This window comes from Corvus kubaryi, unplaced genomic scaffold, assembly GCF_017639235.1.
Source record: "Corvus kubaryi isolate FWS band 111438036 unplaced genomic scaffold, C.kubaryi_AGA036_p1.0 split3-73, whole genome shotgun sequence".
In the NCBI taxonomy this organism is placed as follows: Eukaryota; Metazoa; Chordata; class Aves; order Passeriformes; family Corvidae; genus Corvus; species Corvus kubaryi.
The window spans coordinates 2,312,777-2,329,560 of record NW_024582091.1 but is presented as its reverse complement, the minus strand read 5'-3'; the positions used below and the strand labels follow the sequence as shown (position 1 = coordinate 2,329,560).

At 34.3% G+C, this 16,784-nt stretch overlaps 1 protein-coding gene across 2 annotated transcripts in view; it reads left to right on the top strand.

The window, feature by feature from the left end:
• The window catches only part of CSMD1 (CUB and Sushi multiple domains 1), a 1,103,023-nt gene that overhangs the window by 930,217 nt on the left and 156,022 nt on the right, over positions 1-16,784 (top strand). For both annotated transcript variants that reach the window (XM_042017326.1, XM_042017325.1), the window contains exons 30-35: positions 1,593-1,787; positions 4,110-4,226; positions 5,693-5,806; positions 7,641-7,736; positions 14,849-15,052; positions 16,174-16,298. In XM_042017326.1, coding sequence (XP_041873260.1) covers positions 1,593-1,787; positions 4,110-4,226; positions 5,693-5,806; positions 7,641-7,736; positions 14,849-15,052; positions 16,174-16,298 — 851 coding nt within the window. The remainder of the gene's footprint in view (positions 1-1,592; positions 1,788-4,109; positions 4,227-5,692; positions 5,807-7,640; positions 7,737-14,848; positions 15,053-16,173; positions 16,299-16,784) is intronic.

The window sequence follows — 16,784 nt, the reverse complement described above, 5'->3', positions numbered from 1 at the left end:
CTTGTCAATATATGCTAATACATTTTCCTTTCCACATTGTTTTGAATCTACAAATGCATTTTTGAATAAATACTACTGGATAGTAATTGCATTTTTTTTTGAGGGGGTGCATCTTACTAGATAGAGACTGGGTTAGGCTGACTGTTTATTAAAGTCAGAAAATCATTGAAGATGCTGGTTTTTTTCCCAGTCACAGATGCTGTCTGTGGCTTGATTATAATCTTTGCTGAGTTTTATCAAGCTGTTTTTCAGCAGCAGAAGTGCTGCCTCAGCTTCTTATTCTTGACAATGGAAGCAAACCACATTAATGTACATGTTAAAAATGAAAGACAAAAAGATCTAAGAAATACAAAAATATATATATCTATAAAAGAGAGAGGAATGAAAAAGACCTATAAAATCGTTTTTATATTTAGTCTTCTTCTGTCATCCAGAATCATGCATTATTCTCCACACTTGCAAGGTTTTTCTTCCCAAAGTAATTGTCATATTGCCATAAATGAAATCTTAGACTGTTTGTCCCTGTCTAAAAAAAATATCAAAAAAATGGGAAAGCAATTTGTTCCAGGAAATCTGCAAGGCCTGCAAGGAAAGAAAATGAAGTGTTGAGCAGAAGGAGATAAAGAGATAAAGACGGCGATTGAAAATGTGCACACCCATTTTTACTGTGCGTCTAATTTTTATTCTCGGCATAGTCTGATATCAGTTCCTCTATGCAACTGGAAGTTAAATGAAATTATAATGAGATAAAAATAAAAGATACAAGAACAGAATACTGTCTTTAAGAAAATTATTGTACTTGATGGACAGTATGCTTCTGCTTAATAATTTAACATTTTTCTTATGTATGTTATTCAATATTTTATATAAAATATATAAAATGATAGAACAGTGAGTTGGAAGGGACTTAAAGATCATCTAGTTCCAACCCCCCCTGCCATGTTAGGGATACCTTCCACTAGACTGGTTTGCTCAAAGCCCCATCCAAACTGACCTTGAACACTTCTAGGGAGGGGACATCCAAAACATCTCTGGGCAACCTGTTCCAATGCCTCACCACCCTTATGGTAAGGAATTACTTCCCTGTATCTAATCTAAACCTACCCTCTTTCAGTTTGAAGCTACTCCCCCTTGTCCTTTTTCTACAAGCCCTAGTCATTGACTGCCTGAGCCTTCTCCATGTCCTGGGTAATCAGGTCTCCCATTTCTTTCTGGAGAGGACCCACATTTTCCATAATCTTCCTTTTGTCAACAATATATATATAGAATATATATGTATATAGAAGTGGTGAATTCTAGAACTGGCCATTTTTCTTCTAAATACTAAATACTGAACTTTATTGGAATCATTCAGCTTCTGGAGGGTTCTGCTAAAAAAAGGTAGGAAGAAAATGCTCTTGGTTAGATCCTCTCAGTATAATTTCCTCTTTTAATCTTATGCAAACATCCATGATCCATGATTCAACAAGAATAATATATTACTAACTTGTTGAAAAATTTAAACTGATTGAAAAAACCCATTGTTAATTGTTCTTTTTGATGTTCTTTTTAATTGAAAGTGTATATAGATTTACTGTAATTCATTTTAACAGAAAAGCCACGGGAAGCTTGTTTTGATCCTGGAAACATCATGAATGGCACAAGGATTGGAACAGACTTTAAGCTTGGTTCAACCATTACTTACCAGTGTGATTCTGGATATAAGATTATTGAACCTTCAACTATAACATGCGTAATTGGTGCAGATGGAAAACCAGCATGGAACAGAGCATTGCCATCTTGTAATGGTACATACTGTTTTCTTACCATTTCCCTTGTCCCCCCAGTGAATTCAGTTTCTCAGTCCCTGAGGCTGTTTACACTTTCTACACATACAGCTTGTGTAAGAAAAAAACAAATCTGAGGTCAAAAAATAAGAATCATGATGACTGTTGGACTATAGCTTAGTCAGTAATGTATTAAGTATTTAAAAATGTCTTTAAACTCTGGAATCAACACATGTTCATAATGATTACAATGTAATATGTAAGGTTCTTGAGACACCCAGTATTATTTAGAATAGATACCACAACCATCTCAATACTGCATTAATTGTCAGCTTGGAATAAGAATTATAGTTACTGAGGCAGAAAATTAAAATGACATCTCAGAAATGTGGCTAACTAATTTATCCTCTATTCCTTGTTTCAGTGTTTGTATTGTGTATATACATACATATGGAACAATTTTAACAAATCAAAAACAATTTACATATATTAGCTAATAAAATCCATAAAGTATTAGTTTATTTATGGTGAAAAATAGTCTCCTGCAAAATTTTAGATTTTTAATTATAGAAAAGCACAACTTAGAAGGAAATATTTCTACAGCTCCATAACTTTGGAGTTTATTTTAAATTAAAAGTGATACACTTTCGTTCCAGTGAAATGTTCATGACTTGAGAATTTCATGTGGTAATCAGACTTTGTGGCATAATTTCTGATATCCTCAAAGCAAAAAGAGAAGGAAATAATAAAGATTTTAAATTCATGCCATAAACTAATTCCTTGTGATATTTGAGTTTCACCTCAGCCACATAATCCTATTCTGCTTACTGATAGATCAAACTTCTCATCTTCTATCATTACATTGAATTTTTAAATAATTCATACAAGCAGCTAAGAGAAGGATTTGTAGTATTAATTGCTGCCTTTTTTTATAAGGAAGTCACACTTGTGGAGATATTTCAAGCATGGTTTTAAAGACCTGTCAGGGAGCAGAAAGAACAGGTCTGCTCAACAAGGGCTAAGAGCCAAGCACAGGCTCTGCCCTCACTCACTAGGCACAGCTCCACATGAGCTAGGTCTGCAGAGCCAGGAGTTGGTAACAGGGTACTTTCATAGCCCCACTCTAACAACCTTGTCCACCTGGGCCCCAGGTCGTCCTCTGAGCTACTTTCCAGGAAGGTGTTAGATTGTACTCTGCTATATGTAAGATGCCCACAGCAGTGTAATATTGATTTACTTTGTTCCTCTTAGCAGAATGATATTTTCCTTGCTTAAAACCAAATTAATGTGGCTATGCTATTTTTAATGACCTTATTTCTATTTATTTATTTATAAAATAATTTCATTATTGTTTTTTTGGGTAAGGTAACTTCTTACAACAATCTGTTGTTCTGGTGAAAACTATAGTTTTTTATTAAATAATTTCTCACAATAAAAAGATCATTGAAATTCATGTAACTAATTTAATACAAGACTAATATTTTGATGAAGATTTTGATAGGAAGCCAGACTTTTCCAAAAGAGAAGAGTGACAGCAATACTTTGTTTTCAGCGTATACAAATCAACGTCCAACACAAGGACATGTTTGAACTTAAAAACAGCCACTCCATCAGTCCCTTAGTATGCCACACTTACAGCCTATACATGGAGGAACATGCCATGTATTCATTGTTATTGTTTTTCTCATGATACAGACAGAACTACTACTCATATAAATCCTGACTTGTCTTGGAAGTTTGAGCTCCACTGTTCTTAAATATCCCTTCTAACTTCTGTAGCTCTAAAAATTTCTCTTACCTTTCTGTTGTTTTTTAAATATACATATGAAGCCAAGGATTTTTTTATATGTATAATCTATATGCTCTTTTCATAATCATCTAGGAAGATATGAAAAAAAGGCAATACAAGCATACTTCACAAAGCAGAATCCTTGGCATTCTGTGCAGGGTAGTGTCAGCATATCTATGTATTTTTCTGTGCCATTTTTTATGCAGTACCATATTTTTTCCTGACCTGTTTTTAACATGGATAGATATAGACAGATATTCAAATGAAAACCCAACCTAAAGTCTTTTTTTACAGTATCTTTCAATTAAATAACTTATACTTCCAGTCCTATGGGAATAATTGTAGTCAAGTAAAACTTGCATGTATTCTAATTTTAAAGAAATTATAATAAAATTATATCCTGAGAAAAAGCAATTAAATATTTCAGTACAGGTAAACCAAACAAAAGCAAAACCAGTAAGTGTCATTTTGGGATCTTTAGATTTTTATTTTCAGGCTTAACTAATACAGTCAACTCTAATTAATATAATGTGTTTCTTTGTGTTTGTTTCCAGCACCATGTGGAGGGCAGTATACTGGATCAGAGGGAGTGGTTTTATCACCAAATTATCCTCATAATTACACTGCTGGACAGACTTGTCATTATTCAATAACTGTCCCTAAAGAATTTGGTAAGAATTTCTTCTATTGATTTATCAATCATTATCATCATTCTACTGTTCAAATGTCCTTTATGTGTAATAATGACCTCAAGTTTACATTGTATTGCAAATTATTTATAAAAACTAAATATATTCCTGACATGGAAAATGATTCTAAGGTTTTAACGTTTTACTTCTCCCTAGAGTAATCAATTGACTTCAGGTAAGGCGTCTATGTCTGCTACCTAAATGTATCCTGAATATCCTCATTGATTACATTGTTCATCATCATAGGATAATCATTCATTCAAGCTTCCTGCAAAGTAAAATCAGGTGTCAGAAAACAAGTTCTTATATTCCTCCTACATTTTAACTTTTTGGTTTTCATGTTTTAACAAGAGCAAGATGCATCGAATCATATTTTTTTAAAGTGGACAGTGGAGGGAAGGGAAGCAGTTTTACATTAAAGAACCAGAAGTGTTTGTGAAAAATCACAAAACTGATTGTTTCAATGGGTCGAAATACTTGGACAAAATCTGTAAAACTTGTGCAATTGTAGGTAAGGTATAGTTTTCTACAAAGCAGTTTTTTTCTAAGTCCAGACAAGTAGCAATAAGATTCATTTTACTACTTCTTTACCTAAAGGCTGAATTCACACCAACTTAATGCATTTGGTACTTTCTATGTGCAATGAAACCTGTAAGGACTCAGCTGTAAATAAAATATAGATGGCTAGAGTGAAAAAATAATATTTTTATTTACTTGGTTTTGCTTCATGTTTCTATTGCTATATGATATTTGAATTCAGTGAACTATTCGATATTTACTAGTGAGATGTATAATTAAATGATTTATTAATACACTTTAAATTATATACAGCTGAAGTGCGAATTAAGTGTAGCAATATGTCAAAGCTGGTAACACACTGGTGTTTTTAATATTCGATCAGCTTTTATAGCCTTCTGATAAAATAAGTACTAATGCAACTTTTAAAATTTAACAAATCAATAACTTTAAAAAAATCTTCCTCAGACTAAAGCCAGGTAAGCAACTAATCCTATGTGATAATAGATGCTCCTTAATAGTTTCTATAGATGGCACTGTAATTTTGGTACAAACCTTTCTGTTTAGATATTCTGTTTTCTTATTCTCATAGGTACCTAAGCAATAAGACTTATTTGACTGGAGGGCACAGTTTTGGTGAAAGCGTGATTTAATAAATTTGGTTTTAATTAAAAATATGGAAATAATGAACAAAAAAAATATTCTTATCGCTTAAGTTTAATGCAGCTGTTTTATCATGTTACACAATGAAGTAAGTTGGAAAAATTTGTGCAGGAATTCATTAATAAACAAGACAAGCAGAATACATCCTTAAATTTGATTTTGAAGACTAAGTTCTTCTTTTATCTCCTCTCTTTTTATTTTTTTCCTGTCTATCCTTTTCTTTTTCTTTTTTACTTTTTTTTTCTTTTTTTTTCTTTTTTTTGATGTAGTGGTGTTTGGACAATTTGCCTATTTTCAGACAGCTTTGAATGATGTGGCAGAATTATTTGATGGAGAAAACTCTCAGGCTAGACTACTTAGTTCACTGTCTGGATCCCACTCAGGTAATTAATAAAGAAAGGAAGTATGCATTTCTTACACAGCTCGGTATGGGAAAAAAATAATCAGGAGAATGTTATGAATTTACTTTGGAAATAAAGTCATTGGAACAGGATGTGAAGGGGAATGGAACACCTTTCTAAATCTTTGAATCAAGACATTATTCTGGAACATATGGTTTAGGCAAGAACTGATCACTTGGGTGAGTGTAGAAAGAGTTGAATGAAATTCTCTGATCTCTATATAAGAGGGCAGATTGGATGGTATAATTATCTTCTCTGCCCCTAAACTTTTTGAAATACACATCTACATATTCTGAATGTCTAATTTAAACACAAATTACTTGTATTTACAAAATGCAATTATCTGTATGCAAACATGCACTTAGACTAAAAGCAGGCCAGCTGTTGCATTCAGGTAACTATAGCAAAATGTTGACCTTGTGAAATCGTAATTAAGCTTATATGGATTTCAACATGGCCAAATATCCAATGTGTGCATGTGTAATGACTGTGTTAATCTTCAGTGATATGTAAGTATGTTTCTGCAGCTATGAATGTGACTTGTCAAACACTTGTAGTGTTTAGGAGAGTTTATATGTGAGTTTAAAATTTTTTCAGTACAGGGCTATTCATGGCTTCTTGGTTTTTACTTTGAATAACTGGAGAAATATTTCATATGAAAAGAATGTAACATATCTATTTGATTTCTAGTAAATATATTATTATATGAAAAACTCAGTTTTTAATTTTCCTCTGGTGAATCCTAGCTATTTGTGTCATAGTAAGAGTTCACAAAAAATTCTAAGATTTGTTGAATTACTGACAGGAGTTTAGCAACAAAACAAAATTAAATTTTTCATTTTAAGAGACACCCCATCTAAGCACCAAATTTTACTGCATCAAGCTGTCATGGAAAAGTTGAAACTAATGTCTGTTTTCACAGCAGACATTTAAAAATACTTGAAGGGAACTTAAAATTCTGATTTTTATTTATTATATCTGACATATCTGATTTACATTGATTCAGGATTCTGTTACATGGAATCACTAGTTGCAATAATATAAAATTAACCAAAGTGAAAGAATTATATACCTAGTTATATAAGATATTTTAAATCATCATTCATTTCTGTAGAATTTCATAAAATATGGGTTTATGCAGTCCAGTGAGAAAAAAATAGTAGTCATATGTAATGGAATCATTGTGGAAGTACTGCAATTTTGTCTAGAGTGTTTCATTATTGAACTTTTATCATGACTCCCGACAGATATGTCAGGAAAGGTGTTAAATTACATTAAATATCTTTATTAATCCTCAAATCAGAAATAAAATTTGCAATGCTATAAGAAAGTTAATAATGTAAGATAGTTCATGTGTGACCATATATTTTATTGAAGCCACTACATAAAACAAGTCGTGGGTTTGCTCTCTCTCAGTTTTAGTTTTGAAATGGTAAGCATTCCATGAAGATTTCTGTGGCATTTTTCAAATGCTTTTATTTGTTTAATGTGTTTTGCAAGGCAAAGTAAAGCTCTCAGTCACAGTAAAAAGGATTCTAATACTTTTGGCCCCAAGTGGCAGTAGGGTTCTCCAGTCAAGTAGTTTGTTGGAGCTCTAGTTCCAACTGCTGCAGTAAATCCAGAAGGTTTCTCTTGTTGAATCATGAAGTCTTTTTGTTCTGACAATGGCAAATTTAATTTTGTACAATGTTGTTTATGTTTTCTTGAACTATAGAGGAAAACATAAAACTATGTGTTTTAACAGCATATTTGATTACATATTGAAGAGCTAAAACTGTTTCTGTTTTGTGTATTTGTTTTCTGTTTCCATTTGTAGGAGAGACATTGCCTTTGGCTACATCTAATCAAATTCTTCTGCGATTCAGTGCTAAGAGTGGGGCATCAGCCAGAGGGTTTCACTTTGTTTACCAAGGTAAACGTGTCTACTTTTGGTGGAAGACACTGGTGCCAATTTCATGAATTGTATTGTTTTTAATTCTGCGTAAGTCTTAACGTATTGCTTTAAATGTGAGTGTAGTCTTAACCTTTTTCCAGAGATCAGGGACTTCTCCTCATGGCAGACTGGCTTCAAAACAGCAGTTGCTGTGTTTATCCTGTCTGGCCTCATGGACTTGAATATGTCCAGCCTTTCTCAGTAGTCTGCAGTCTGTTGCTCCCTTACTGCTGAGTGAGCTCAAGGGGTTTGGGAGCGTGCTTATTTGTATTAGTCTTTTTCAGTATTCCCAGCTGATTTTTCAAGAGTTTTTGTCCAGGCTGCTAAGGAATTCTGTCTTCTTGGAGAGCTTGGAGAGAAAATTGCTGCAGCAGAGACCATCAGGCTGTTTCAGTACTGAAGGGTGGGTGGGTGGGAGACTTGCTGGTCTGTTTTTGACCCAGCTGAACTTGAGGAGACATTATGTGCATGTCTGCACACTGCAGCTGAAATGCAAGAATGACACAGCATGGCCAAGTCTGTTAGCATTCTGCTGAACAGCTTAGTACACTTAGCTGATCCCTGAGTCTTCAATGCAGTCTGGTGACACCTGGAGCAGTGCTTACAGGTTCATTGCCTATATGGGCAACAAATGCAGTCCCAAAGCAGCTGACTTCGGGGCAGTTCACTAGATGTATTGCTTACATACTCAGTAAGCTTAATGAGACAGTCATTGCACACTGTGGTTTATTGTATACTACCATTTCACCTTTACTAAATTGAAGTGTAAAAGTAGTTTTGGATAGTTTTAAATAATATTATTAAGATTCCTAGATACTTTTTAAATTTTTTTCCTTAAACATTGGACCATGGTCCTAGTTTGACACAGCAAATAAATGGAAAGAACGGTCTCACCTCAAGAATATTTCCATATTTGTAAGGAGCTTGTTAGGACTGATTTTTAGCCTTCTGACTTCTGTGTTTATAGAAAGATACCACCATGACTGCACATTCTACTTTGGATATATATCAAGATATTTTTACCTGACATTATTACGCATCAAAAGGATCTTACACACACTTGCATTAAAACTTATCATCCTAAATTAGTCAAAAGACAGAGCCTATAAACTTCTGGAATTAGAAAAGAGCTGTCAGCATTTGAGTTCTTATCAATTTGCATATGAATGACATATTTCTGTCTTACTCTATTTGGTTTTCCTATGTCTAAAGTGTTATTTCTTGCTGCTTTTAAAGAATTCATAGTGATAAAACCCCACGATTCTATTAGCTGTATATATAAACACATAGATGGCTATTGAACAGGAAGTCTCCAGGTGAGCACAATTCTATGCTTCATTTCAGATATTTATGTTTTTAGGAACTGTAAGAAATAGATTTTAACAAATGAGAGCACAAAATGAGTTAGGCAAAGTCACTTTATTTGTCTCAGGACAATCATGAAGCTATTTAAATACCATGGGATTTTAATATATTTAAAAATATATCTTGAGAGTTTTACTAAACACAGTTATATATGTATACATATATTAGTTAATGAGTTAGTGGTATTTAATAAGCTCTATCTTTTTGAGATTTTTTTTCTCTTCTTTCAAAGCATGTGATCATACTTCCAAAGACTACCTGCTTGCTAGCCTTTTAAATACTTCAGAAATGACATCCATTCTCACATTGAACATAGTAATCTGGTCTGCAAAGTCAATCATTTTATTTATTGCCCTCTATTCCAGGTTGACCTTCTTCCCTGTTCACTTTTCCACTGGGCTGATTTCAATTTAGTTTCACAGCAGTATGAAACATTTACTGAAAAACGGAGGATAATTACTATAGAAAATGGAATGCCTCTGTGATACAGCTTGAGAAGTCTAGGTTGACAACACTATAGGCAAAAGCTAAAAGGAAGGCTCGAGAGGGAAAAAAGTTATTGCTTGCTTATTTCACATTCTGGTTTGAACAACCATCAGATAGGGGCTTTAGCTTCTGATTCAGATTTAATGGCTTTTGTGATGCCACTTTCCAAAAAACTTCTTTTTATCTGGGTATGTCATCTATGCTTTCATTTCTTTTCTCAGATCATCACTTTTCCTTGTATTTAATGCAATAGGTAAAGAATGTCTGTAATGAGACTGAAGGAATATCCAGTCTTCCAAAATATTAGGGTCAGGTATGTTGATATATGCTAAGAACAATCCTGTGTAAGAAGACTGGGATTTTTTTTTCAGGCTTTTTTATGCTCGTCTTCCTCCTATGACATCATCTAAGAAACAAGAGCCTATATTTTTGTATAACTCAGGCTGCAGCAGTACAGAGTTTCTTCCTTAAAAAGTAAACCTATCATCCAAAAATTTATAGGGTTTTAATATTTGTCTTTTTTACTTGCTATACAAATGTGTGAGCTATTTTATTAGGTCAATTGAGATTTTAAAGAGGATAATTAAGAAAGTTAGCATACTAGGATGAGGAAGAGAAAGGGAAATAAGAATAAAAGAAGATTGTGCTTTTAATAATCAGGTTGATCTAATTTGTGGCAAAAATAAAATGCACAGCCACACATTGGCTGCTAAATGTAATTAGAGAGCAGAAATAAGACTGCTTGTATGTGCTACCATGACACATTATGTCCTGCTTTAAAACAGACATCCTGGAGGGATGATTGATGCCCTAAGCCTGTCAGTGGTTAAGAGGGATTTGAAAAATGCCCTTAATTATATGTTTTAACTTTAACTCAGTCCTGAATTGGAAAGCCAGATGGACTAGATGATTGTTGTAGGTCTCTTCCAACTGAAAGAATCTTGGAGGCATTTCAGCTGAGCGGTCAGCTGTGTCACATTTTAGAGAAACAGACCTATTTTCCTAACTTTTTATACATGTATGAAACTACTACATTTTTGCAGGGACTATTTAAACCCCATTTTAAACAGTGTGGAACTACCTCACTTTATTGTTATCTATAGCTTGCATTGCATCTATTCTTAAGGCTGTTCTTTTTAAAACAGAGGGAGGATTAAAAAAAAATAGTACCACATAGAGTGATGTGCATCTTTGGCATTTCTTATCTCACTGTAACCATTAACAGAGTATTAGGAAAACTTCTGAAAAACTGAGCACAATGTCAATTTTAAATGTCATTGAGTCTTGCTGTCAATAGATTAATTTGATACACTGTAGCTGTGGATGTTTCTGGCTGTCATGGCTGATCTCAGTAAAATATCGGCTTTTAGTCTGAAAAAGTATTTCTGCTATGTGAACTAATTTAAGAGTGCTAGTAAACTGCCCTTACATTTGCTATCATGTCAGAGATACCTTGCTCACAAGAAAATAACTTTCGTAAAGTAATATTATAATGAAACCAGATGATCTGACATCCTTTGTTGAGAGGTGCTAAAAGGTCTAGTTACACAAAAAATATATGGATTGCTAGTGCATGTATGCAAATTTCCTGACGCTATTACTGAAAGTTGTAGGATGTTCTTCAATGACTGTTAAAAAGTGTCCTTTGCCTGCACAGCTGTTGTAGGGATTCTCCAGACATGGATGCTAGGCGAGGGTTAGAGAAACTGAAAGGATTTTTTTTTCTATAGCTTCCTCCCCTTTGAGAAATTGAGTGAAATAATACATAGGGAAAGGTGGCAGAAGGCTGAGCAAGAGTTTCACACCATGAATAGAAAATATTCCAGGAGTGACGCTGAAATTTTCAGTCGGGGCATGTATTCTCTTAGGTAAGGCAGATAAGCTTTATACATGTGAGAAGCTCAAAGTTTAACTAGCAGGTGGCTGAGGTGGTGACCTGTATGGGAGGAGGCTGTGAGCTACCATGTCCTTCTCACAAACAGCATCCTGTGAAGCTGGTATAAGCAACCTCTCACATGCCAAAACTCCCACTATTCAGAGGACCGTGTGGTGCCTGTTCTCAAAAAATATATGAGAGAGTGACTGCTTTGGGGCAGAGATGCTTCTGGATATGTGCTGCTAGAGATGCTGCTGGAGGGATTGTTGGAGGCACTCTTAGAAAGAGGCCCTCCCTGCCAAAGGGACTTTGGCCTGTGGGTAACACCTGCTGGAGTGAGAACAGCTCAGAGGGGTTGGCAGCCTGTGAAAGTCCTATTCTGCAGTAGGGAACATCTTTGAGCAGCTGTAGCCCATGTTTGATCCACACTGGAGGAGAAACATTCAGAAACAGAGTGATATGAAAACCTGAAGAAGCAAAAAGGAGGAGAAAAGTAATGCTAAGTACATTGCAGGGGGAAAGCAAAAAGTGAGCACATACCTCAGCCTCATGTGTTGTCTCTCACCTCATTGATACGACAGAGATGGACACGAGGAAGTTGAGAAAAAGAAGGGGAGGATAGGTGTTCGAAGTTGAGCCTGGTGAGAATGAAGTAAAACTGTTTAATTAACTTGTTTGATTGTTTGTGTCCTCTTTCTTTTTAATTCCTGAATCAGTGATCAGAAGTTTGTGTAAAATTGGTAATAAGTTAATCATAATTAAGTATTAATTCCCTGAATCAAGACTGGTTTGTCCACAACAATGTACTGAACCCTTTGCTGTCACATAATTGTGAATTATTTATCTCATGGCAAAAACACCTGTTTGAACAAGTAGTCCTGATCAGGGGATGGATTAAGGCCTAATTACATGGCAGAAACTGTAGTTCCAGGCATATGACACTCAATCATGCGACTGGATGTGTAAGCAGCCATCATCACCTAGGCAGCTGTAAAGTCATCACTTATTCCAGTGTAATCATTATACAATAATGTGGAAAGAAAGATTAAATAATGCTTGTGCAGAAGACACTTGGGTAGAGAAAAGGCTATTAATCACAATAAAAGAGCAGAAAAGAGCAAGCTGGGTCAGCTGAAGTGACCTGGCAGATTGCAGCTGGCCTGCAGGTTATGGTCAGGAAGAACTGTGACTGTGTGAAATCCTGGAACTATGGTTTCTTCATTATCCTTCCACAAGTGCAGAACAGTTTCTTCCCATGGTTAGAATTGCATGCATGAACAAGTTTCATAGAGCATCTGTGTGATGCTGAGGTCCTGTGGAGCACTTAATCACAAATTCCTATTTATTTGAGCAAAGCCACACATATAAAGTTTGCTGAAAGGTAAGTTGTTTGTTTAAACTGTATAAGGTGTTTAACCTTATAACCTAGAAAAAACTTAATAAAATGTATTTGCTTTTCTTTTGCTGTATTGTGCATTTCCCCAGGAGTATGCTAGTTTATCTCTGACCATTCTTTAAATCCTGAATACATTTTAAAACTTTCTTAAGCTTTCAAGGTGAAAATCTTCTGCAACTATCCAACCTACTGATTTAGAAGAAAAATACATGTTATTGTATCTGTCTGAACTTGTCTGACGAATCAACTCACTGCATATTAGTAAAAAAGAGAATGTATTTTTCTGTTATTGCTAGTATCAATTATTTCTAAATCTTCTTTGCAAAAGCTTTTCTCTACATTCAGTAAACCTTGTGCAAACTTAGCTGTTATATCTGGTAGCAACTCTGAAAACTGGTAGAACATAATGTAATCATAAATGAGAACTTTTAATGTTCTGATAAAATGTGTTGAGTGTTTAATGCTAGATTTAAGATAAGATTGATTTCAATTAGTGTTCCATATCCAGTTTGTTTTGAAATGTTAGTTTTTAGAGTATTTACAAGTACTTAAAACTTAAATAATAATGATTCTGAATAGAGCAAATGACAGTATAAGAAATAGGATGAGCATGAAGTTATCAATATGAAAATAAGTATAGGCTTCATACACTTTGTCTTTTACTTAGTGACCAGGGTAGCTGAACAAGTGTGGGGGGTGTGTGTACACTTGTGCACATGAACAGATAGAAATACCACTCTTCACTCTAACAGACCAGAAAAGGAATTTAAACATAATGCTGTAAAATACAACTAAATATGACTGTGATTCTGTGTACATTAGTAAGCCAGAAGCATCATGCTTGAAAATTTGACAGGAATAAAGTGTAACACCCACCTTCTTTCCCCCTCCCTGCCTCCCCAACTCCCAGTGCCATTTTATGTCTTTGTTACTGAAGGGCTAAATGGCAGGCAGTATTCATGGTGTTACTTGTTCATATTTGGATGCAGTGATGCTCTAAAACTAATTCTTGAACAAACCAAGCTGATCAAACAAAGCTTTTGAACATGCCACTCACACAGAAAAAATGCATATATTTAATGAGATTATTTTTAATGTACCTTTATTATACTGTGAAACATAGATGATATTGCACACAAATTATACCTGTCATTTTCTATATAAATATTTTTAGGGTTTTTTTTAAATTGGCAGTTACTAGCTAACTGCAAAATGAAATGTAGTAAGAACAAGTTTGATATACAAACAACATGCACAATACCAACAGTCAATAGGTATAAAAAATACCTGTTATTGAGAAGTGTTTATAAATAATGAAGACAAAGGGAAACATGGGCTTCTAATGAATGTTATTATTTTGCTCTTTATATGCTGCTTACAGTCTTTTAACTGTTCTTGAATCACATCAGGTTTATGTATTCCCAGACATTATTGGCAAAAATAATTGTTGTCAACAGCAAACACTGAAATAGCCTGGAGGGTGTATTTTTATCACTTTATATTCTCCAATATGATAAATAAAATATTTGTAAGATATTATGTTGTCTTTGTATCTGATTAGCTACATCACAATATATTTTTGGCCTTCTAATGAGAAAGTTTGAGTGAGAAGCCAAAGACCCCATATTTATTGAGTGAAGTAAGTGGTAGATATAGGATCCTGTCATTGAAGAAGGCCGCAGAAACACCCACCGATCTTCTCATGTCTAAAGCCATGCATCCAAAGTCAAATGGTCTCCAAGGTGCCATGGCACTTACATAACAGTACACAGTCACAGCCCAAAACCATATTCTAGCTAACAGCCATTAAAGCATTAGTCCATTCTTAGAGAATACAGGAGCAGAGCAAGTAACATGAATTAAGCTGTGTCCTACAAGAAACAATCAACATTTTTATTGGTCTGGGTTTTTTTTATTATGACTGTCATTTGTATTCATGACTTTTTTATTTTTTCTCTCTTTATACAGCTGTTCCACGCACAAGTGATACACAGTGTAGCTCAGTTCCAGAACCTAGATATGGAAGGAGAATTGGCTCTGAGTTTTCAGCAGGCTCTGTTGTTCGATTTGAGTGTAGTCCTGGCTATCTGCTACAAGGCTCTAAAGCTATCCGATGTCAGTCTGTACCGAATGCCTTAGCTCAGTGGAATGACACAGTACCAAGCTGTGTAGGTAAGAAATTACATTTAAGTTGTCTGTTATGTCACACGTCTCTGAATTAGGATTCAGGAACTGTTTCAGAAAATAGTATTTAACCCATATATTCACTCTCCTTCGATTAATATCAGTCATGCCCAATTTAAAAGAGCAGTTTTCCATATCAAGAAATAATTGAGTACCAGCTGGCTTATAGGCAGTATAGTGTTTCATATAATGACTTAGATTATATGAACAAGTGTGATGCACATTTTCTTGAACATTCATTATTTTCATGACATATCTACAGTCTGAAATACAGGACAGAATTAAATTCTCCAGAGGTGTCTTTACCTGTTTTATTACACAGTACTCGTCGTGTATTTCTATCACACATAGCATAATGATTTCTTTTTTCAAGCAGAAGCATAATGTACATTGAATAATGATAGCATTGTTAAGTATAACTAATTTTCTTTAGTCTGTCAATAGACCTGCACTGAAATAATGTTTAGCATTCCAAAATTTTTTTTGTAAATATTGAAATGTTTACCTTCTCCAAATTTGGATTTGTAGCCAAAAGTCACTGCTATTCCTAGGAATTTACTCTAGAATTAATTAGAGTGTTCTAAAAATAAATGTAGGTATTCTATTTTCTGTGTATTCTGTTTTTTTGTGTTTTGTTTTGTTCTGTTTCCTTGAACCTTAAAGAAGCAAGTGTGTAATAGTAAAGATATTTAACATACTACACCGCTTTATCGGCTAGATTCAATATTGGAACTGTCTTAGGCTGTGGGTAAATTCACATCATTTCTGTCAGTCATGATTGTATTTAATGTTATGTCTTTATAGTTTGTTGTTACTCCGAGGTAAGACATGATTAGGCTGTGTTGCTGGGCTGTTCTAGGATGCACACATGGAAAATGAAGTTAATTTCTGAATTGTTTATTCAGACAGTTTGTATCTTATGCTTGGTATCACTCATATTTTAGATAAGAAGCTTTCTAAGTTCAGACGATTGCTTCTTGTCTATGTGTTTATGCTACAAAACCAAATTATTATTATAATGATCTTGATCTTAGTAAAATTATTACTGCTTCTCTGTTCTTTAAAGAGATTTAAGTTGTGTAATAATTTGTGATAATACTTTCTTTCAGTGCCATGCAGTGGGAATTTTACTGAGCGCAGAGGTACTATTCTTTCACCAGGTTACCCTGAACCTTATGGTAACAGCTTGAATTGTGTGTGGAAAATCATAGTGACTGAGGGATCAGGTATTCAGGCAAGTCTGTATTCTGTCAAGCATGGAATATTAAGTACTTTGTTTGTTTATTTCTCTAGAAATTTCATAAATTAGTAACCCTATAATTGGGGGCGGAGTACTTGAAACATTAGTGCTTTGGTTTTCTCATTATTGTTCTTTGGTTAGCTTTATTTTATGTTACTTTATTTTCACATGGGGGTAAGAATGAGAAATGATTAACAAGGAGTTTTCTGTTTTAATTCTGTAGTTTATTGAAAGCAGGTCCTGATCCATCAATCTGATATGCAAATACCAACTCTTTCTGTCTGCTAGGATATTACGGAGGCCCTTGAGAGTTCTGCAGCTATCTTGATTATCTGCTCACTTACACTTCGAGTAATCATTTAAAATTATGCAACACGTGCAAAATTCTCTTTACTTACTTAATGTCATATTTTCTAAGAGTTAATACAATTTAAAGAGTGAATAATCATGTTTTATTTAGATTTTTTTCACTGAGGTATC